The sequence below is a fragment of the Falco punctatus genome (assembly GCF_963210335.1).
Source record: "Falco punctatus genome assembly, chromosome: 11".
Taxonomy (NCBI): domain Eukaryota; kingdom Metazoa; phylum Chordata; class Aves; order Falconiformes; family Falconidae; genus Falco; species Falco punctatus.
The window spans coordinates 26,893,715-26,910,767 of record NC_137591.1 but is presented as its reverse complement, the minus strand read 5'-3'; the positions used below and the strand labels follow the sequence as shown (position 1 = coordinate 26,910,767).

The 17,053-nt window shown below is 49.5% G+C and overlaps 1 protein-coding gene across 1 annotated transcript in view; it reads left to right on the top strand.

Moving 5' to 3' along the window:
• The window catches only part of DNM3 (dynamin 3), a 192,520-nt gene extending 180,060 nt beyond the window's left edge, over nucleotides 1–12,460 (top strand). Inside the window, exon 21 of the mRNA XM_080407327.1 lies at nucleotides 6,323–12,460. Within this exon, the coding sequence (XP_080263453.1) occupies nucleotides 6,323–6,392 (70 nt within the window). The 3' untranslated portion in view covers nucleotides 6,393–12,460. The remainder of the gene's footprint in view (nucleotides 1–6,322) is intronic.
• The last annotated feature ends 4,593 nt before the right edge of the window (nucleotides 12,461–17,053 follow it).

Below are 17,053 nucleotides of genomic sequence, written 5' to 3'. Positions count from 1 at the left end.
AGAACACACAGTTTGTTAAGAATAATAATCCTTCTTGGTTGCTCCATTGAATTATATTTTTTTGTTTATTCAAGCTGAGTTTTCCATATGACACATTAATTCCCTGAAATGACTAATTCAAAAATGCAGCACATAAACATACAAACATATTTGTATGCATGTGTGATATATGTTAATTTATGATGCTCATATATAAAATGTAGCTTGAGTTGCAAATGATAAATTAATCTAGTGGAGCATCATATTTTGGGCCTCTTGGCCTCTGGAAGGGGTATCTGTGTTCAGTTAAATTGTGCACAGTGGAACCTCAGTAACCCTAATGCTATGGAACAGTGCTAGCATTTGAATTAATGGAGATTTATTTTGCTGCAGTGTAACGGTGACTAGTGGAAGGATACATTCTTCCCATGCACTCTTTCTTTTTTTCTTTCTTTCACCTAAAAGAAAGAGGTATCCAATAAAACAGCACAATCTAACAACTTTAACTTGCTTCCACTTGACAAAAAAATTGTTCCACTAACAGAAGGTTGCGCTGCTGGGTCCCCTGGAGGAGCGAGGCTGAGCTGTGCACGTAGCTGAGGTGTGCAGCAGGGCAGTGGCAGCATGCCCTCAGTGCCTCTGGGGAGCCCCACACATACCTGTTCAGCTGGGGGGCCCCTTCAGAAGCGGCAGGCGTCCTCGAACGCCGTGCTGGCTGCTTCAGTGCTTCCCCTCCTGACCTGCCCACCGACAGCAGCCCTGTGGGCATGCTTACCAGTGACATGTCGTGGCTGGAAAAGTGGCATCTTCCAGTGCAGAAACAAATTGAGAACTTTTTGCTCTCTTGGGCCGTTACACGGGGATGAAGGACCATCTCATGCAGATATTCCCCAACTACTCTTTCCTTCCATCACCACTGAGTGCTGTTCCTCATTTCTGTCATAACCATCGTCTCCTCCTGATTCTTGTCCATGATTCCTGCTTTACTCCTCTTAATGTCACCATCCTTTTTCTGCTTTTCCTACTTTCTTACAACCTCTGTCACTAGTACCATGTGCCTTTTCTCCTCTTGGTTTTTCCTCTTCCACTCACGGTGCTTTCCCCTGCGGTGATGTCCGGGAGACTGCTGTAGCCGTGCTGCATCTGCTGTGGGCCAGAAGGAGGTTTCAGTGTGTGCATGGACCATAGACTGATCAGGCCATGTCTTGCCTCTATTCTTCAACGACGACGGTTAGTGTAGTTTCACTTCTGGTTTGGGTTTTCTTCCAAATCCAGAGGCTGATGGAGGTGGCAAGGTACCATACAGAAGTTAGATAGGTTGATACAAAAACCAGGAAAAGCAGTGGCTAAGTTGTATGGGTGTCTCAGGATCTTACCGAAACAGGGAAAACTGTATAAAAATAAAATTAGTCAAGGCATTATAACGATCCCAATAACAAGCGACTTAGGCTCTCTAAATTGTCACCTGAATGAGAAACTCCATTTATTCCTCACCTGAATTCAGTCACTGTTTTATCCTCTTATTGTATGCCTGACAGGCAGATTGGTATTGACCCCTAAAATAAAATTTGCCTGTGGTCAGACTTAAAAGCCGCTTAGAGATTTTCTTTAAATATTTGCTCATTAAATTCTGCAAAGACGATGTCACATATCAGGAAACTCCGATGGGGCAGTGTTATAGGGAAACCAAGACCATGGTAAAGGGAGAGAATAATGGACTTTTGTTTACAGTTTCAGATCTATAGGATGTATCGTAAAATCTAGTTACGTGTATGCCTTCCACAAGTGTTCTCTGGTGGTCACAAGCGAACGAGAATGTAAAATGTAAGTGGAAATGAAAGCCTTTTCTTTAGAAGTAAGTTAGCTGTGCTCTGAGGAGAGAAGCCATCTCCTCTGCGCGGGGCCCCCGCAGTAATTGCAGCCATGCCTTCCTGACAGCACACTTTGTGGCCTCGGCGTGGGGAGCGATAGCACTTCTCAAAAGGCAAATGCTGGAAGAGCTCCCATATGTTTCTGATCGAATTTTAAGTCTAGACTTGCTTTATTTAGTTTCTTTTCTTAGAGGCAAAAACTCTGCATTTACCTAGTTGAAGCTTTTAGGAGTTCTTTTAAAACTGGGAAAATGGGAGGTGCTGCTTAGGTTAAAAAGAAATGTAAAACTTTTCCGTTTTTACAAAAAGGTTTTGCACCGGGGTAAGAGTTACCCTCCGTTCAAAACCCCACTGAGCTCTTCAAAGGGGGAGTCTCTGCAGCAACATCAGGGAGTTATTAAATACATACTTAGTCCACAGTTTTCATTGGTAAATTCTTTATGTCTGCTTAACGTGAGCTAGTTAGAAGAACTGATTCTTTCTGCAGACTCGTTTACTCAACCCTGGGGACCTATGATCCCCTGCCCCTTTAGCACTAACTTTTACAAACACTGTTTCCCTTTTTTTTTTTTTTTTTTAAAAAAAAAAAAAGCAAACAAAACCAAAAAAAAACCCAAACCAAACTAAACCCCCCCACACACAGCAGACCGAGCAGCCCATTAAAGGGGCCAGGCAGTGTGACCTGGCCCCAAAACTCGGAAAACCCAGCTGATATGTCGGAGACGATAACCAAACTGGGATGCCTGCAGCAGTGACATTTTTCTAAGGAGCTTTCTGTGAACCGCGAGCCGCCTCTGGGGGCCTGGGAACAGCTCAGCACCCCCAGCGCACCGCCGGGCTGTCCGAGCTGGACCGATAACGCGCAGAAAACGCCGTCCACGCTGTCTCTTACCGCTATCATCTGTTGGCCACAGACTAAACATTTAGTTGGCCTTAGTCACATATTTCCTCACTGCCGTGGCAGCTCGAGCGGACGAGGGGTCTGGGGGAGGTGGGCTTTGCTCCAGTTTCCCTCGCTGGTGTCCACAGGCAGGCTGGAGCTCCCCCTGCCGCTCCGCCGGCCCCGGCCCCCCGAATCACCCGCTGGCGGGGGCTGGGGCACCGCTCCGTTACGTCTTTCTCTTTTTTCTCAGAAAGCGATGGGTGCCGAAATCATGCTAGACTTCCCGCAGACCTGCGCCTTTTGGAGGTGCCCGGGACAGAGGGGACACAGTGGCAGCAGATCTGCAAGGAGCGGGGCAGTGCGGGCTGCCGGCCGGGTGCTCCCGGGGTGCTGGGTTGGGTGCTCAGGCTCCCGCACCCCTCCGTGGTGCTGCGCTTGTGCTCCCAGCACGGCTCCGGGCGTAAGGAAGGGTGGGAGGCGAGCAGCTTGGCTTCTGCTGGCTCTGGGCTTGAGATTCCTATGGGGGGGGGGGGGGGGGGGGGGGAAGGTCTGGATACAGCTGCCAGTGTAAAAATGGTCACGGAATGACTTATCACCTTGACAGGGAAATGTGACAGGTGACGTCTGGGCTTGTCCTTCCCTTCACTTGAACTTGAGCCTGGGCTTGTACCAGTTGATGGGGGGCTTGTGAGGGTGAGGGCTCTCCCCCGAGCTGGACCCCCCGCGCTGTGCTCGAGCACGGCCCCCCTCCCCGCGTTACCGGCACAGGGAACGGAGGCGGCCCAGGGGGGGCTGTCAGGGCAGGGCTGGAGGCGAACGGTGCTTTTGCACGTCTTTTCCCGAGTGCTGCCTTTTCCCGAGCATCTGCTGCTCCTCTGGAAGGCACCTCTGATCTCCAGGTGGGGGTCCCCCCACCCTAGTCCTGGTGTGCTGGGTTAAGGAGCAGGAAGGAAGCCCTGAGCGACCGCAGGGGAGCCGGGCAGCACCCCTCGGGGGGTCAGAGGAGAGGGCTGGAGCCAAGGAGAGGGCTGCCCACCCCTCGTGTACATCCCTGCCTGCACCCGTTGGGAAGACACACACAAGTGCGTATCTGCAGAGCATCCCAGATACACACGTGCATCTCCACCAGGAGGCATTTCCGGCGTGAAAGGGAAGGAGGGGGATGGAGAGCATGGGCCGGGGGTCCCCTCGCTGAGGGTGTGCGACAGGGGAGAGGCAGCAGGGTCCTCGCCGTGGCAGCGGCTGCCTCTCGGAGAGGGCTCCCCTGGGAGCACTGGTGTCCCCTTGGAGCCGTGTGCTGCAGTGGGAACCAGTCTGCTGGGGGCTTCTGCTGCTCAGCTCTGGGCTGGGCTGGAGCGAAAATTCAAAATAATGGTCAGAGTGCGACACCAGCTCTGGTCCAAGGAGGGAACGGGGCTCAGACCTCATCTTGGTTCAGGTTTGGTTTGACTGATTATGTCCAGGAAATCCTCCCGCTGAGCTCTCCAGTTTCTGATTCTGCTGGGCTAAATAGCAATGTGGCTAAATTACATTATTTGAATCCAGTGTGCTGCGTTCAACCTGGTATTAAAATGCATGCTTGGGCTTGTATCTTTTAAATTTGATATGAAGACAGCTGTATGCATTTTCCCTTGTTTGTAAATTGTATACACATGATACAATGTTTTCAGTAAGCGCTAAACAATGCAATGTGAGGCATTTCAACAAAGGAATAATTTAATGCAACCCAGCAGAAACGCAGAGCCTTAGAAGTGGTTCTTCATGAAACTACAAATTTTGGAAATGGGTCCAGAAGACCTACACTGGAGCAACACAAGAAACAATAGTTAACACAGTAACATTTTTTTCTGTAAGAAAAATACACCATGAAGAAATTATACTTTGCCTATTTTTTTTTAGCTTGTTGATTTACTTGATCGCTTTAGTTGGCATATTTTGTATTTGTTGCATGTTAGGGATTAAAATACTCGTTTCTTCACCAAAAGAGAATACTGTCCTACCAGATACAGTTTGAGCCAAGCAAGACTTTTTTTTTTTTTTTTTGTCAAGTGTAAATTTGTCTCATATATTATTTCCAGTTCAAAGAAGATTAACACATTGTTACATTCTTTTCATCTGGTGTTTAGCTTTAACAGAATGAGACAGTTGCCTTTGTAATCTTCTTCACAGACAGGATCTGTCCTACTTTTGCAGGTGGAGGGCGGCATTAGAGGGGGCTGTGCAATTTGTCCTGGCCGTTAATGAAGCTGAAGCTAAGTGGGTGCTGAAGGGCCCCCAGCTCCCCACCACACTCGAATCCCGGAGCATCCCTGCGCTCTTGTGGTGATCTGGGCTGGGTTAAGGAGCAAAGAGAGAGCTTTAAAGAAAACGGGGAGCAAAAACACTGTGCGAGAGATGGGTAGGAATCACTGCAGCAACAAAACCCTGCTGGAGGGTGCTGCATCGCTAGCTAAGGGGCAGGCTGGCTGCAAGAAACAGGCTCTGCAGTGTATTTATACAGCACAAAACAGCGCCAGGCAGCACCGTCTGAGCTAGCGGGGGGCTGGAGGCCAGACAGGTATTGTCATCGCAAGTTCTGCACAGGCTTTGCTCAGCGGTGGGGTGCTTTAGCCCAGGCGGAATGGAGCGTTAACAAAACAAGAATGGTTTGTTTAAGTAAGCTGATGGGAGCTACTTCTGCACGGCACTGACAGAACCCACGTACCCTAAATACACACAGAAATGTGAAAGGCGATTACGTGGCTACTGGAGAGAATCTGTCTACAGCTCCGTCAGAGTCGGTGTGCCGTCCTGGGACGAAGCGAGGGAGGGGAAGGTCTCAGGCAGAACTGTCCCTGCTCAGCCTGGACGTGCAGGAGGATGGGGTTGCTGCTACCTGTTGCACTGCTCCTCTGATCAGATGAAACGCGGGGGCTGGCAGTACGCAGGAGCCTGTGCTGAATCAGCCGTTTGAAACAGGGGAATAAAGACCCATAAGCCTTCCCAAAAAATCGGGGACTGCCTTAGCAGTTACTGAAGTTAATAGCAGAATGCATTAGTGGTAAATGAATGACTCCAGAAGGCATAGCCGCAGACAGCATTTTCATAACTGACATAAAGTTTGAAGTTTGTGCCTCTGTTGGGGCACATTGGTGTGGCTGCAGTTGGCCAAACTGCATCAGGTTTTTCTGCTTCTGCAAAGAGCAGCTGAAGTTGCTGCAAGCTGTCTTCCTGCATCCAACTAGCCACTGGGAAACCTGCCTGTCAGCCTGCTCGGTGGCTCTCTGGGCTGGGGCTGACCCCTGCGAAAGCAGGAATAACGATCCTCCCCTGATGGTTTCTGAGACAAGGAGGTGACTGTGTTTGGGGAATACCCAGGCTGCGGGCCAGAGAGAAGAGCCGTGTGATGCACGAGAGGGCTAAGGCATGGTAGGCATGAGGCAAAGCCATTGCTTTCTTATAGTGGATGCTTAGGACTGTCGTGCTTCAGCGTACGTGGAAATAAAGTGGTTGTGTTTAGGAGCATGTGCATGTTCACGTAGTGACAGCAAAAGGTGCCAAGTTTGTTCTCAGTGTTTGTGCTTATTGTTTCTTCTCTCTTTCTCTCCAGTCGAAGACCACCCCCTTCACCTACTCGGCCCACTGTAATTCGTCCGTTAGATTCATCCATGTTAGACTAAAAGAAGCTTCTGGCATGTCGTTCATTGTTAACCAAATACGTGGAAACAAATTGCTTGATAACTGTTGCAATAACCAATGTATAGTCGCATGTATGGACATCTATAGGCAAGTAACAATTTTACTGATATACTCTCTGTCCATTCTGCATTGTTTATGAGGTCTTAAATGTTTGGGGAAGGTGTGTGCTGCCTTGACTTTTCCTTTCGCAGTAGCTGATGTTAGCTAACTTACTGACACGTCTTCACCCAGGCAGCTGTGCCGACAGCCCTGTGCAGCGGATGGAACGCTTGCCTTGCTGTGCAGTTGTGCGCGTGCTGCTTTGGTCTGCCTCTTTTCCCCCTCTTATCTGAAAGGAATCTCGCTTTTATTTGTACCTTCCAGGTTTTCTATTATTTGGAATTACACACTTATGCCCATTTTCTCTTTTAATGGCTCAACTGGGCAAAGAAAAGCAATATGGTTTCTTACCAAGCTCTTCTGAAAGCCCCACGCTTCCATGTCTCTCTTGCAAGAAGCTTGCTGGATGGCTGCTTCTCCCATAATTTCTTCTTATCCGAAGTCTAGTTTTGAAGGAATGTTGTTAAACAAGAAGGGTGTGTATGGGACAATGCATGTTCTGCTTTATTTCCACGTCGGCAGCTGACACGCGAATTTGCCTGGGTGGTGGGTGAGGACCAGGCTGCGGTGGCCCTGCTTGCAGGGCTCAGTGTGGAGCCATCTCACCCTGCCGCGAGGATGTCGAAGGGCAGAGGTTTGAAGAGCCGCTGCACGGCAGAGCAGCGTGTGCCAGCTCGCCTTGTCCTCTGCTAGTGCTTGCTCCCGTTCGTGCTCCCACTCGTGGGAAGCCTTGGGGATTCTGTGAGTGCTTGTAAGACGTATAAATGTACCATGTGGCAGGATCCAGAGAAGTGGGTGTTGCTTTTGGCCATTTTGTGAAACAGGAGGTATAGCTATAGGTACAGATATAGGTATATGCAGAGTTGTAAATGGGCTACCGCTCTGCTGCCCACTGTGTGAGCCAATTCATGGAGCTGTGGCCGAGGTTTGCATCTGAGCTCTCCAAGGGAAGGGTCTGGTTTGGATGCGAGGTGTGTGCTCACGCCAGTCGATAAAGTTCTGCTGGGCCCCTTTACATAAAGATTCTCTCTTTCCATCACTTGGGAGTCCTGCATACCTCAGATCAGAGTCGCTTTATCCAGCTGGCACTGAGAAGCGCTCAGCTGCGCATCCTGGCAGTGGGTTATTTTAGCAGATGCTCACTTGCAGAGGTCCTCTCTGCCTCTTGTTTTGCACATTATATATTAATGCGTTATAAAAACCTTCTGTCTTAACTGCGTTGCTTCACTTTAAACGCTTAGGATCAGTGTCACCCTTATAGCTTAAAACTCACTGAGTTGACAGAATTAAAGTAGAGATGAATTTGGCCCTGTTTCTTCAGAAAATATGAACTGCTGTTAGTATGATTACGGTTACAGATCCCTAGACAAAGCAATGGGTGGTTTCAAAGACCCTCGGCATAATCGGTCTAATAAATTTATTGATTAAGACTGCATGTGAGGCTCTAGTATGCTGTAACCCCATGGTTAGGAAGAATCCAATCAAAGAGCCACAACAAATGGGGATTTAGCCTATTAAGTATTCCCAGGCTGCTGATTAGTTGTGCTCACCACTGAAGCAAATCGTGTTTCAGCTTGCATAAGAGAGACGAGCTTGGGAAAGCATCATGATTTGTACATTAGCTTAACTTTAATTTCCTGTCAACCTTATACTTGTGATACACGCCTGGGGAGCCTAGAGGTCAACATCTGAGGCACAGTGGAGATGGAGTTTGTCAGAGCACCGGCATCATGGTGATCTCAGAAGACTGCTTAAGTGTTGGGAGAACAGGCCCAGATCTCCAACACCAAATGCACAGAATCAGCTTGCAAGGAGAAAAAAGGAAAAAAAAAAAAGGTTGCAAACCCAACCACAGTCATACTGATTTTTACTACCAAAAAAACAAAAGAAAAAGACATATTTTGATGGGTTTTCTTGTGTTCTACACAGTCTTCTGCTGTGTTGCACTCTGCTGTAACATGCAATGCATCTATTAGATGCATTTTTGTAAATGGCTATGGTAGTCCCTGCTGTTGCCTAGCTGGCAGAGCTGTACAGAGTTTATCAGAACCCTGCTGCTGACAGGCAGCTGCCTGCTGACGGAAAGCCGGGCTTAGTGCCTTAGCCACAGACGGTCACTTCAGCCCCAGATTTTGATGCTCATTCAGTGATGTTGCAAGGCCGTGGTCTGCGTTTATCCCACCGTACCCCAAGCACTCGCCTTTGTCATCCGAGGACCCCTTTGTCCAGCAGAAAGAGGCAGCACCTCCAGAAGGTGATTCAGAGCCGTGTGGCTGCGTGAGGGACGAGGGCGGTAATGCCAGTAAGTCAGGAGCCTCAATTAGATGACATAGGTCCTGGCATAAAAACATGTTTTTAAATCCTCTGTACTTGAGACTCCTTAATTTCCTTTAATGATTGTTTCTGTCGAGCATAAGGAGGTAGGTAGCATGATTCAGCGCTGTCCTTAACTCTGTCCCCCAAGAAATGGTGTTTGTCAGCAGTAATCCTGGATTGTAAATGAAGATCTCAGGGGTGGATTTACCCAAAAGAGGAGGCGGCAGCAAGGCACCTGCGGCCCCATTGTCAGCACCGTCTGGATCTGCACTCGATGGGGAGGTGGTGGGACACAGCTGCACCACCCTCCCTCCCCTGCATCCCCCTGCACATCACATCTGGACCTGGCCCTGTACCCTAAACGCAGCGCTTCTAGGTGTGCAGGTTAATAATTAACCTTAAGCACAGATCCAGGGTTTGATGATTTTACCCCTGACTTCTTGCATATATGCTTTTCAAAATAAACTAAATCAAATTGTTGTTTCTAGGAAAAACGCTAAGTGCTTCCCAAGAAACTGCCCGCCCCCCCCCCCCCCCCCCCCCCCCCCTTGAGCGAGCAGTGTTCTCCCAAGCTCGGCTCCTTTCCTCCTGCCCGGCGATGCCTGGAGGGGGTTGGTCCGTCCCGCTCGCTCCTGGTGCTGCCGAGTCGTGGCTCTCCCGTCCCTTGTTCTCGGAGGAGCTGCCTTGGCCACAACTCGCTCCATGCCTGAAGGACAGCAGGACGAGCACCCCGCGCATCTGCTGGAGGGACTGGCCGCTGCCCCCTCTGCAGACACCCTCACGGAGGCTGAGCCCAGCCTGACCTCCCGGATCGGAGAGCACAGCTTGTTCTCCTTTCCTTTGATCCACTCCCTCTGGCAAAGCCCAGAAGATTGCTGGGAAGCAGTGGAGACTCCCACTAAGCAACAGCAGGGTTTCTGATCTTACGTGAGGTGCATAATGAGCTGGGTGATGTACGTAGCTAAGTTTCAGGAGGGTGCTCATCTAGTATTGCATTTAGGCTAAGGCTGAGCCTCCGCCTGGGGAACATGTTCCACCTCACCTCGTGGTGGCTGGCGAACAGCTGAGGAGCCCGCACATGCCGTAAATAGCTCTCGGCCTTTAATCTCAAGGGATCTGGTGTCAGGATTGAAAAGATTGTATGTTCAATGAAAAGGCTCGTGTACATAGTTAATATGTGTTTATTTTATTGCTGATCTTGTTGCACTTTCTGAATAAGCCTCATAAAAGTAGATTATTTATTATGTTAAAGGAGATACATTATAAGTTATGGCATCTCGTGTTAAAACATAACATAGAAAATACTATACTCTCTCTCGCAGACAGCTACACTAAACAACATGTATACTGCATACTGAGATTACTGGCTAGTTCTGTCTTTCTGTCTTAAAATAGTCCAAACCTCCTGAACTGGAAGCAGCGCTCTTGCCCTGGCGCGCCGGGGTGGCACCCAGCCTCCTGGTGCGCTGGTGGCACCGTCCCTCTCGCCGTGGCAGAGCCGCCTTCCCGGGCTCTAGCAGAGCAGCTCCCTGTGTAAATGAATGTCACTCTGCCTGTCTCTCCTCTTGCTTTGTCTGCAGGCGAGCTGATACCGATGGCTCCTCCCGTCCAGACAGTCCTCCACTCTTGCTTGATCTATGATTTGTCCCGTCTTGCCGACTGTTTGCTTTACTGCCTGTCTCTTTACTTTTCCAGGATGGCGTAAATGATGACTTCTTCTTGTAAGAAGCAAATGCTTAATTTCTTTCTGAATTTTGCTCTGTATGTTTAATGCTCTACTTCATGTGAGCCAGAACATCTGCCTTTGGTTTCATAATCTGTAAATGGTTCCTGGTGTTGACCTTTGAGCACAGCAAGTCAATTCCTGAAACCATGGTTGTTACTGAGCATCACATTACACCTGCTGTAAAAATGTTATGCTGCATTTCTGAACCTGAAATAAACTGTAACTCTTGACGGGCTTTTTATTATTACTTTCTGGATGTGCATGAGTGGTCTTCTGTCTCTCGCAGCACCAGCTCAGCATGCCACACTCCGCCCCTGTTGGGACTGCAGTGAGGATTTATTGGAGATGCGCCTTGCATTGAGATCACTGGAGATGCCATTAAAGGGGGAGATGGGGGAGATGGAACCCATGGGAGGCATTCAGCCTGCTGCCCTGCACGGGGCTTGGAGTGCCGCAGAGATGTTTTGCTGGCAAATGGATGAATGATTTTCAAGCAGTACCTGGTATTCATTTCATCGCTGGGGAAAGCATGTTTTGGGGAGATTCAGAGCTGAGCAGAAAGGCCAGAGTCCTCCAGAGCAGGAGCTGGAGCAAAAATGTACACGTGTATGTGTTATGTGTGGAAGGGATTTCTCCCTTCAAGTGCCTGTGTACGAATGTGTAGGTGTCGTGATTGCTCAGTTCCTCCTCCAGATCCATATGAGCCAAGTAACTGGAATCTGTGCTTGGAGGGGACGGTCTGTATGGCACAAGCCGTGCAGCCGCTTCCTATGGGAGAGGACGTTTCTCACTGAGCCCGACAGTCACTACGTTGGTCCTTAGGTTTTGGGAAAGGGGGGAGCAAAGGGTGGGATGAGCAAGGCAGCAACACCCCCACTGTATTCACTTGCCTGCTATAGTGTTTTGAGATTTATTTTTTTTTTTATATGCTTTTCAATGGCTGTGGCTGAGGCAGCCTGTGCACTCCCCTGTGGTGAACACGTGTCCCATCCCGTCTGGCTGGAGTATGTCACATACCCCTCTATGAATTTGGTTCCTGGCATGTTGGTGGGTGACACGAGTGCTCTGTGCCGGGTGGCAGGAGGAGTTATCCGCTCTTCTCTAACCACTGCACGGGGCCATCGGCTGCCAAGGGTCTCTCGTATTCAGGCTGGCAGTAGATTCATTGCACTGCCCTCGCCCATGCTTTTAACCCTTCCCAGAAACGTCCCTCCCAACGCCCCAGTCCAGCCTGTGGCCCATCTTCTTTGAGCCTTCCCAATTTCATCAGAATCTCACTTAAAAAAGATCTACTCCAACAACAGTGTTTGAAGCAGATAGTGGTGCATATTTTAAGGTTGGCCATGCAGAAAAGCTCTTCCAGAGGATATTATTTGCTGCAAGACAATTAGAAAGCCCATGACCAGCGACCTCCACGCTTGTGATGTGATTGTCCTAGTTCTCTGGCGCCAGCAAGTCAGATGGGAAGCGGTGAGGATGAAAGCTGAGGCTGTGCTGATAGCCAGCTGATTCTAATCTTGCTCTTGCTCTTTTCCTTAATGTGCATGTTCTGTGCCTTTTTCTCTTAACCTATTTTATTAAGATAATTTTGTGTATGAGTTGTTTTACTGTGTCTTGACCTTTTGTTTTAAATCTCTTTTCCCCCTCTCCCTGTGAATTTTGGGTTATTTTTTGTCTTTTTTCTAGGCGACGTCCGCCAGCTGTTCCAGGAAGATCATCCTAACACACGCATTTCTTTTTTGTTACATGCAAGCTCTCTTTTTTTTGGGTTGTGTTTTTTGTTGTTGTTTTTTTTTTTGTCCAAAATTATCTTTAATTTGCACTAGCCTATTTGTAAATGAAAGATTTTATTTTCAGATGTTAATAATAAACCTGGATATAAAAAAAATAAAAATTCTGACTACAAAAGGAACTTGTGCTGGTTTCCTATTGAAGGGTCTACCCACTCGTTCCCAAATGGAGCCATTCATACCCCATGTGAGAAATTGCCTGGGCTCTGTGGACACTCCCATCCTCCGGTGTGGTGGAGGGAGGGACGTTCTGCTAGGATTCTACCATGGCTTCCGAATTCGTTAACCACCAGGATTGCTCCACATCAATGCCTCTGGCTTAGCATTAGCAGATAGAATAGCCAGCCCCTTTAACAACAAGAGTCCTAAAATATGTCTGTAACACCCAGCAGGCAGCACCTGGCTGAGCAGAAGGTCAGAGAAGATTGTAGCAGTCTCTAGACTGATGAATCTGCACAATTATAAATAAATCACAGCTGCTCTGACCATTTTTTTTCAAGCTAAACCTCTGAATTCCTTGCGAGCTGACCTCTTTGGAGCATCTGAGCTGAAATAGCTGGAAGTAGCTACCTCTGGGATTCCGAATGTGTCTGTCCCTACAGGAAAGGCAAAATCTGGGGTTTAACATTTAGAAGCTGTGCTTGTTTTGGGTGCCAGAGAAGTATACATAGAGCAAGTTTTAAAAAAAAGGGAAACTGATGACTTTTATTGACTTTTTTTTTTTTTTTCTCATACAAAAACCAGGAGGGGGTATCTCACAAACCACACGGCTGCATCAGACGGCATTGCACAGGTACAGACCAGAGGCACAACACAGCAGCAGGACTCCAGCCTGGTGTTCCAGGAGCACAAACAAGACGTTTCTTTGTAGTAGGAGGTTCACGGTGAGAGGGAGCTGCAGCAGTGCTGCTCAGGGGATGGGGGCAGGAGAGCCGAGGAGATCAGTGTTGTGCATGAGGAAGGGGCCTGACGACACACAGGCTGTGCTCTGGTCCAAGCCAGGTCTGACACAGCTGTGCTGAATTTGGGCAATTCCTCCAGCTGATTTAGATCCCTGCTGACCTGTCATATACCAGGGAGCTGCTGGTAAATGCCAGGCACTAAGCTTGCTCAAATTAGAAGGGGGTACAAGCCCAGAGAGCTATAGGCTTACACAGATTTTTCTTTTTTTTTTTTCTCACTTAGTTTTTGGGTAGAGTACAACAGAAAAAATGGCAATGGTATTAGCAAAAAGGGGGGGGGGAACCCCAAGTACAGCAATTCTTGGGAGAGGGAGGTAAATAATCATTCCTGCTAGACCTTTGAAATGCATGTGCTGGGATGCTGAAATGCTAGGAATTGCTGGAGCTGGAAGGAGTACAGTGATGGGGAAGGTGCTTACCAGCACCCTGGGAAGAGGGAGAAATGCAGTCCCATGAACACAACTGTCCCAAGGGTGGGGGATGAGGAGGGGAGCTCAGACTGGCTGTGTCTTTCATTTGTGGAACTCGTCGCCATCAGGTACCAGGCAAAAAAAAAAAACCAACCTCAGCAGAGTTCAGGAATTGTGTGGTCTCAGGACTACTACAGAAGGGACGGTGTTTGCACCCAGCAGGCTCTTGGGGAGATCCTGGCCATGCTTCACCTCTCAGGTAAGAGGGAATGGGAACAGGCTGAATTTCACAAGCTGCTGCTTTTCCACATTGTTCAAAAAACTGTTCCACACTGGGCAAAGCTCTCGCTGCTTCCCTCTGGGATACAGCATGGTACCAACAGATGAACCCACAACAAATGAAGTTTTAGTTGCTATGGCCTTACCTACAGCACCCCAACCAGGAGCTGCTGCTGCTCTAGCTGCTAGCTGACCTCCGTCCATGAGGCTGTAAGGCACAAACTTCTTTCTTGGAGCATTTCAGGGTGTTAAATCTTTTGCAGAGATCTTTACCTTCTTCTGAAGTATTTGATAAAAAATATTGCTGGAAATAGGATTCTGAACTTCACAGTTTTCTTGTAGCTATTCCTAAAAATTCCTAAGTAGAAAGACAAAGGTATTGGTGTGCTGGGAAACCTTGGCACGTTCTTTAGCATCAGCTCACGGGATGACTTTTTGAAGAGGCTGTTTAAGCTTGTCTATGCTATTTCTACCCTGCAATGGCATACGTTCTGTGGCTCAGCAGATAAGGCTAAGGGTGCTGCACCAGCTGGTGGCATTATGCATCCCTAGGCTGCTTTTCAAATCCTGTTCTGATTTCCTGATCATTCGTGTTGTTGCTGTTGCCTCTCACATCATAAAGCTGAGAAAAGCTTCAGTGATTAATGTGGGAATTGAAGAGATATAAAGATCTTACCCTCAAAGACTGAAGCTTCACTCTGCCCAGGATTCCCAGATCCACTCTCCCACATGGGGTGGGATGTGGGCCCCAACAGCATGGGGTGGGTGGCTGACACTTGCCTTTCCCTGCAGCAGAGGCTGTAGATGGAGATTCCAGACGGCACGTGTCGGCGGCTCCCCCAGGAACAAGGCTTATCCCTAGCCGGTTTACAATTACTTGCATTTGGCCAGCTTCAAATCAAAAGAAAATGTCCCATTAAAGTACTCGATCTCAGTGGACTTGGAAAAAAATGCAAAATAACATTTAACTCTTCCAAGCTGGTTGCTGAGGATCTGATTGCGCACGAGCTGAGAAGGACCGACCGGGTTCTGTGGTCTCGGCGTGTGCTCCACCAGGGAAGCCGCAGGACGATACACTCTGGTAGCGAATGCTCCTGGGCATCCAGCTCTGCTGCTCAGCTGGGCACAGTTATGGCAAGTTTTGTTCTGTAGAGGGTACTCTGACCTCAGGCACGAAGACATACTCATAATGACCATTTATTCAGCATCTTAAATAACTTCAGGAGCGTGTGCCCTCAGGAGAAGGGCAGAGAAGTCCTAGGGCAGCTCTGCCTGGCCTTTGTCTCCTCCTCTCCTCTCCCCATCTTTCTCTTGCGTTTTCCCCTTCTTCAAAGTTCCTTTATGCATCCATGCCATGGACTGGGCTTTATATTTTCACGTCCCAGGCTAGGGAGTGCAGGATATCAGTGCAGGCAGGCTAAGGGGAGGGCTGAGCCTTTCCCCGGGGGATCTCTGGGTAGGGATGGAGGCTGAGGAACAGGCGAAGGGAAGGAGCTGGGTGGAGCGGAGGGACCTGGAGCTGTGGGCGGGCGGATGGGATACATCCCGCATCCTGCCTGCAGCTGGGTCCGTGGGGCCTGCTGCACCCATCCAAGCCCAGGGATCTGCACAAGTGATCCACTGGATTCCAGTGGGGGCTGAGGCGTCAGTGGCAGACTGTGCCTGTCTCCACCTGGAATGTCTGGGTAGTTGACGTTTGCACTTTTCCTAACCCAGAGCTGGTTTTGAGAGTCTGAATTTGGGTAGACTTTTTTTGGGGAAATATTTCTCCTTGGGGGAAAGGGTGCAGCAGAAACTCTGTTTTATTGTAGCCTCCACTGTGACAGACATTAGCAACGGGCGCCAGGCAGGCTAGATTTTATTTACTTTTGATTTACATTCAAACCTTGCCCTGCCGACAGGCTCCGTGAATCGTGAATCGGCTTTGGATGGCAGCGTTTCAGTGTCATTAGCCCAGCGCGAGTTGGGACATCCCGGCTGCTGAGCAGCTTTCTGGGAAACCTTCCTGTGAAAAAAAGTCTTCTTTCCAAAGAACTAAAAAAATGTCATCTTGACTGAGCATCTGGCTACTCTGTGCTCCCTGTGAGACCGGAGCATGAGCTCTACACTTCCACAGGTTTTAATTAAAACCAAAATGAGATGTAGTCATCGCCATGACGACAACAGCAACATTTAACACTTGGCAAGAGCCATAACAAAGCACTGGAGGTGTTGGGGACTCCGCTGGGGGCTGCTCATTTCCGAGAAAGCCCAAGGTGTGCGTGGCAAGCGCCCGCTCGCTGCGGTGAGATGCCGCCGCTCAAAGGGATGAGCTAAATCAAGCAGAAAACTGCACTTCTGCAGCATCGGGTTTCCAAAAGAGGGAAGTTTCATAAAACCCCAGGTAATGCCAAATGCATCCCTGTGAGGTGGGGCTGGCGCAGGATTGTGCATCCCTGCCCTCCTGTGGTGCCAGCTCCAGCAGGCTCTGCTCCCCGAGGTGGCCGGAGCAGGGCTGGGCTGCTGCAGGATGGTCCCAGATGGGAGCAGAGAAGGGGGAAGAGCTGGGGAAGCCCTCCTGGCACCGGCACCGGGGCTGGCTCGTCTTGACCAGGACCTCTTTGCCGGCAGCACCCTCTGTTGTGTGTGGTGCCAGACAGGACCTAGGCCCTGCCACTATCCCAGCAGCCGGTGGGTGCACCCACGGGTGCCTGTGCTGAGCTCCTCACCCCGTGGCAAGGCCAGACCCACCTCTGGGAGGGGTTCAGAGAGGGGAGGAGGGGGTCTTGCTCCCTCACCACCCCCTCCTAAAGGACTGAGGGTAAGGGTAACGCAGAGTCTGGCAGCGTCATGAGGCTATTCTGGTATCAGCAGCCGGAGGGGTGCAGCTGAGCAGGGCTCTGCACCGCGCCTTCCCAGGTGCCCTCATGTTTGGCCCTGCAGGTCCAGCAGCACCCTCCACCCTGCCCACAGCGACCCTCACCCAGTCCCCTTCCCCTCCAGGCCTCCCAGGGAAGCGCTGTCAGTCCCCATCGCACACACTGAAGTCCCTTAGCGCTGAGGACCTCCATGGGCATGCTG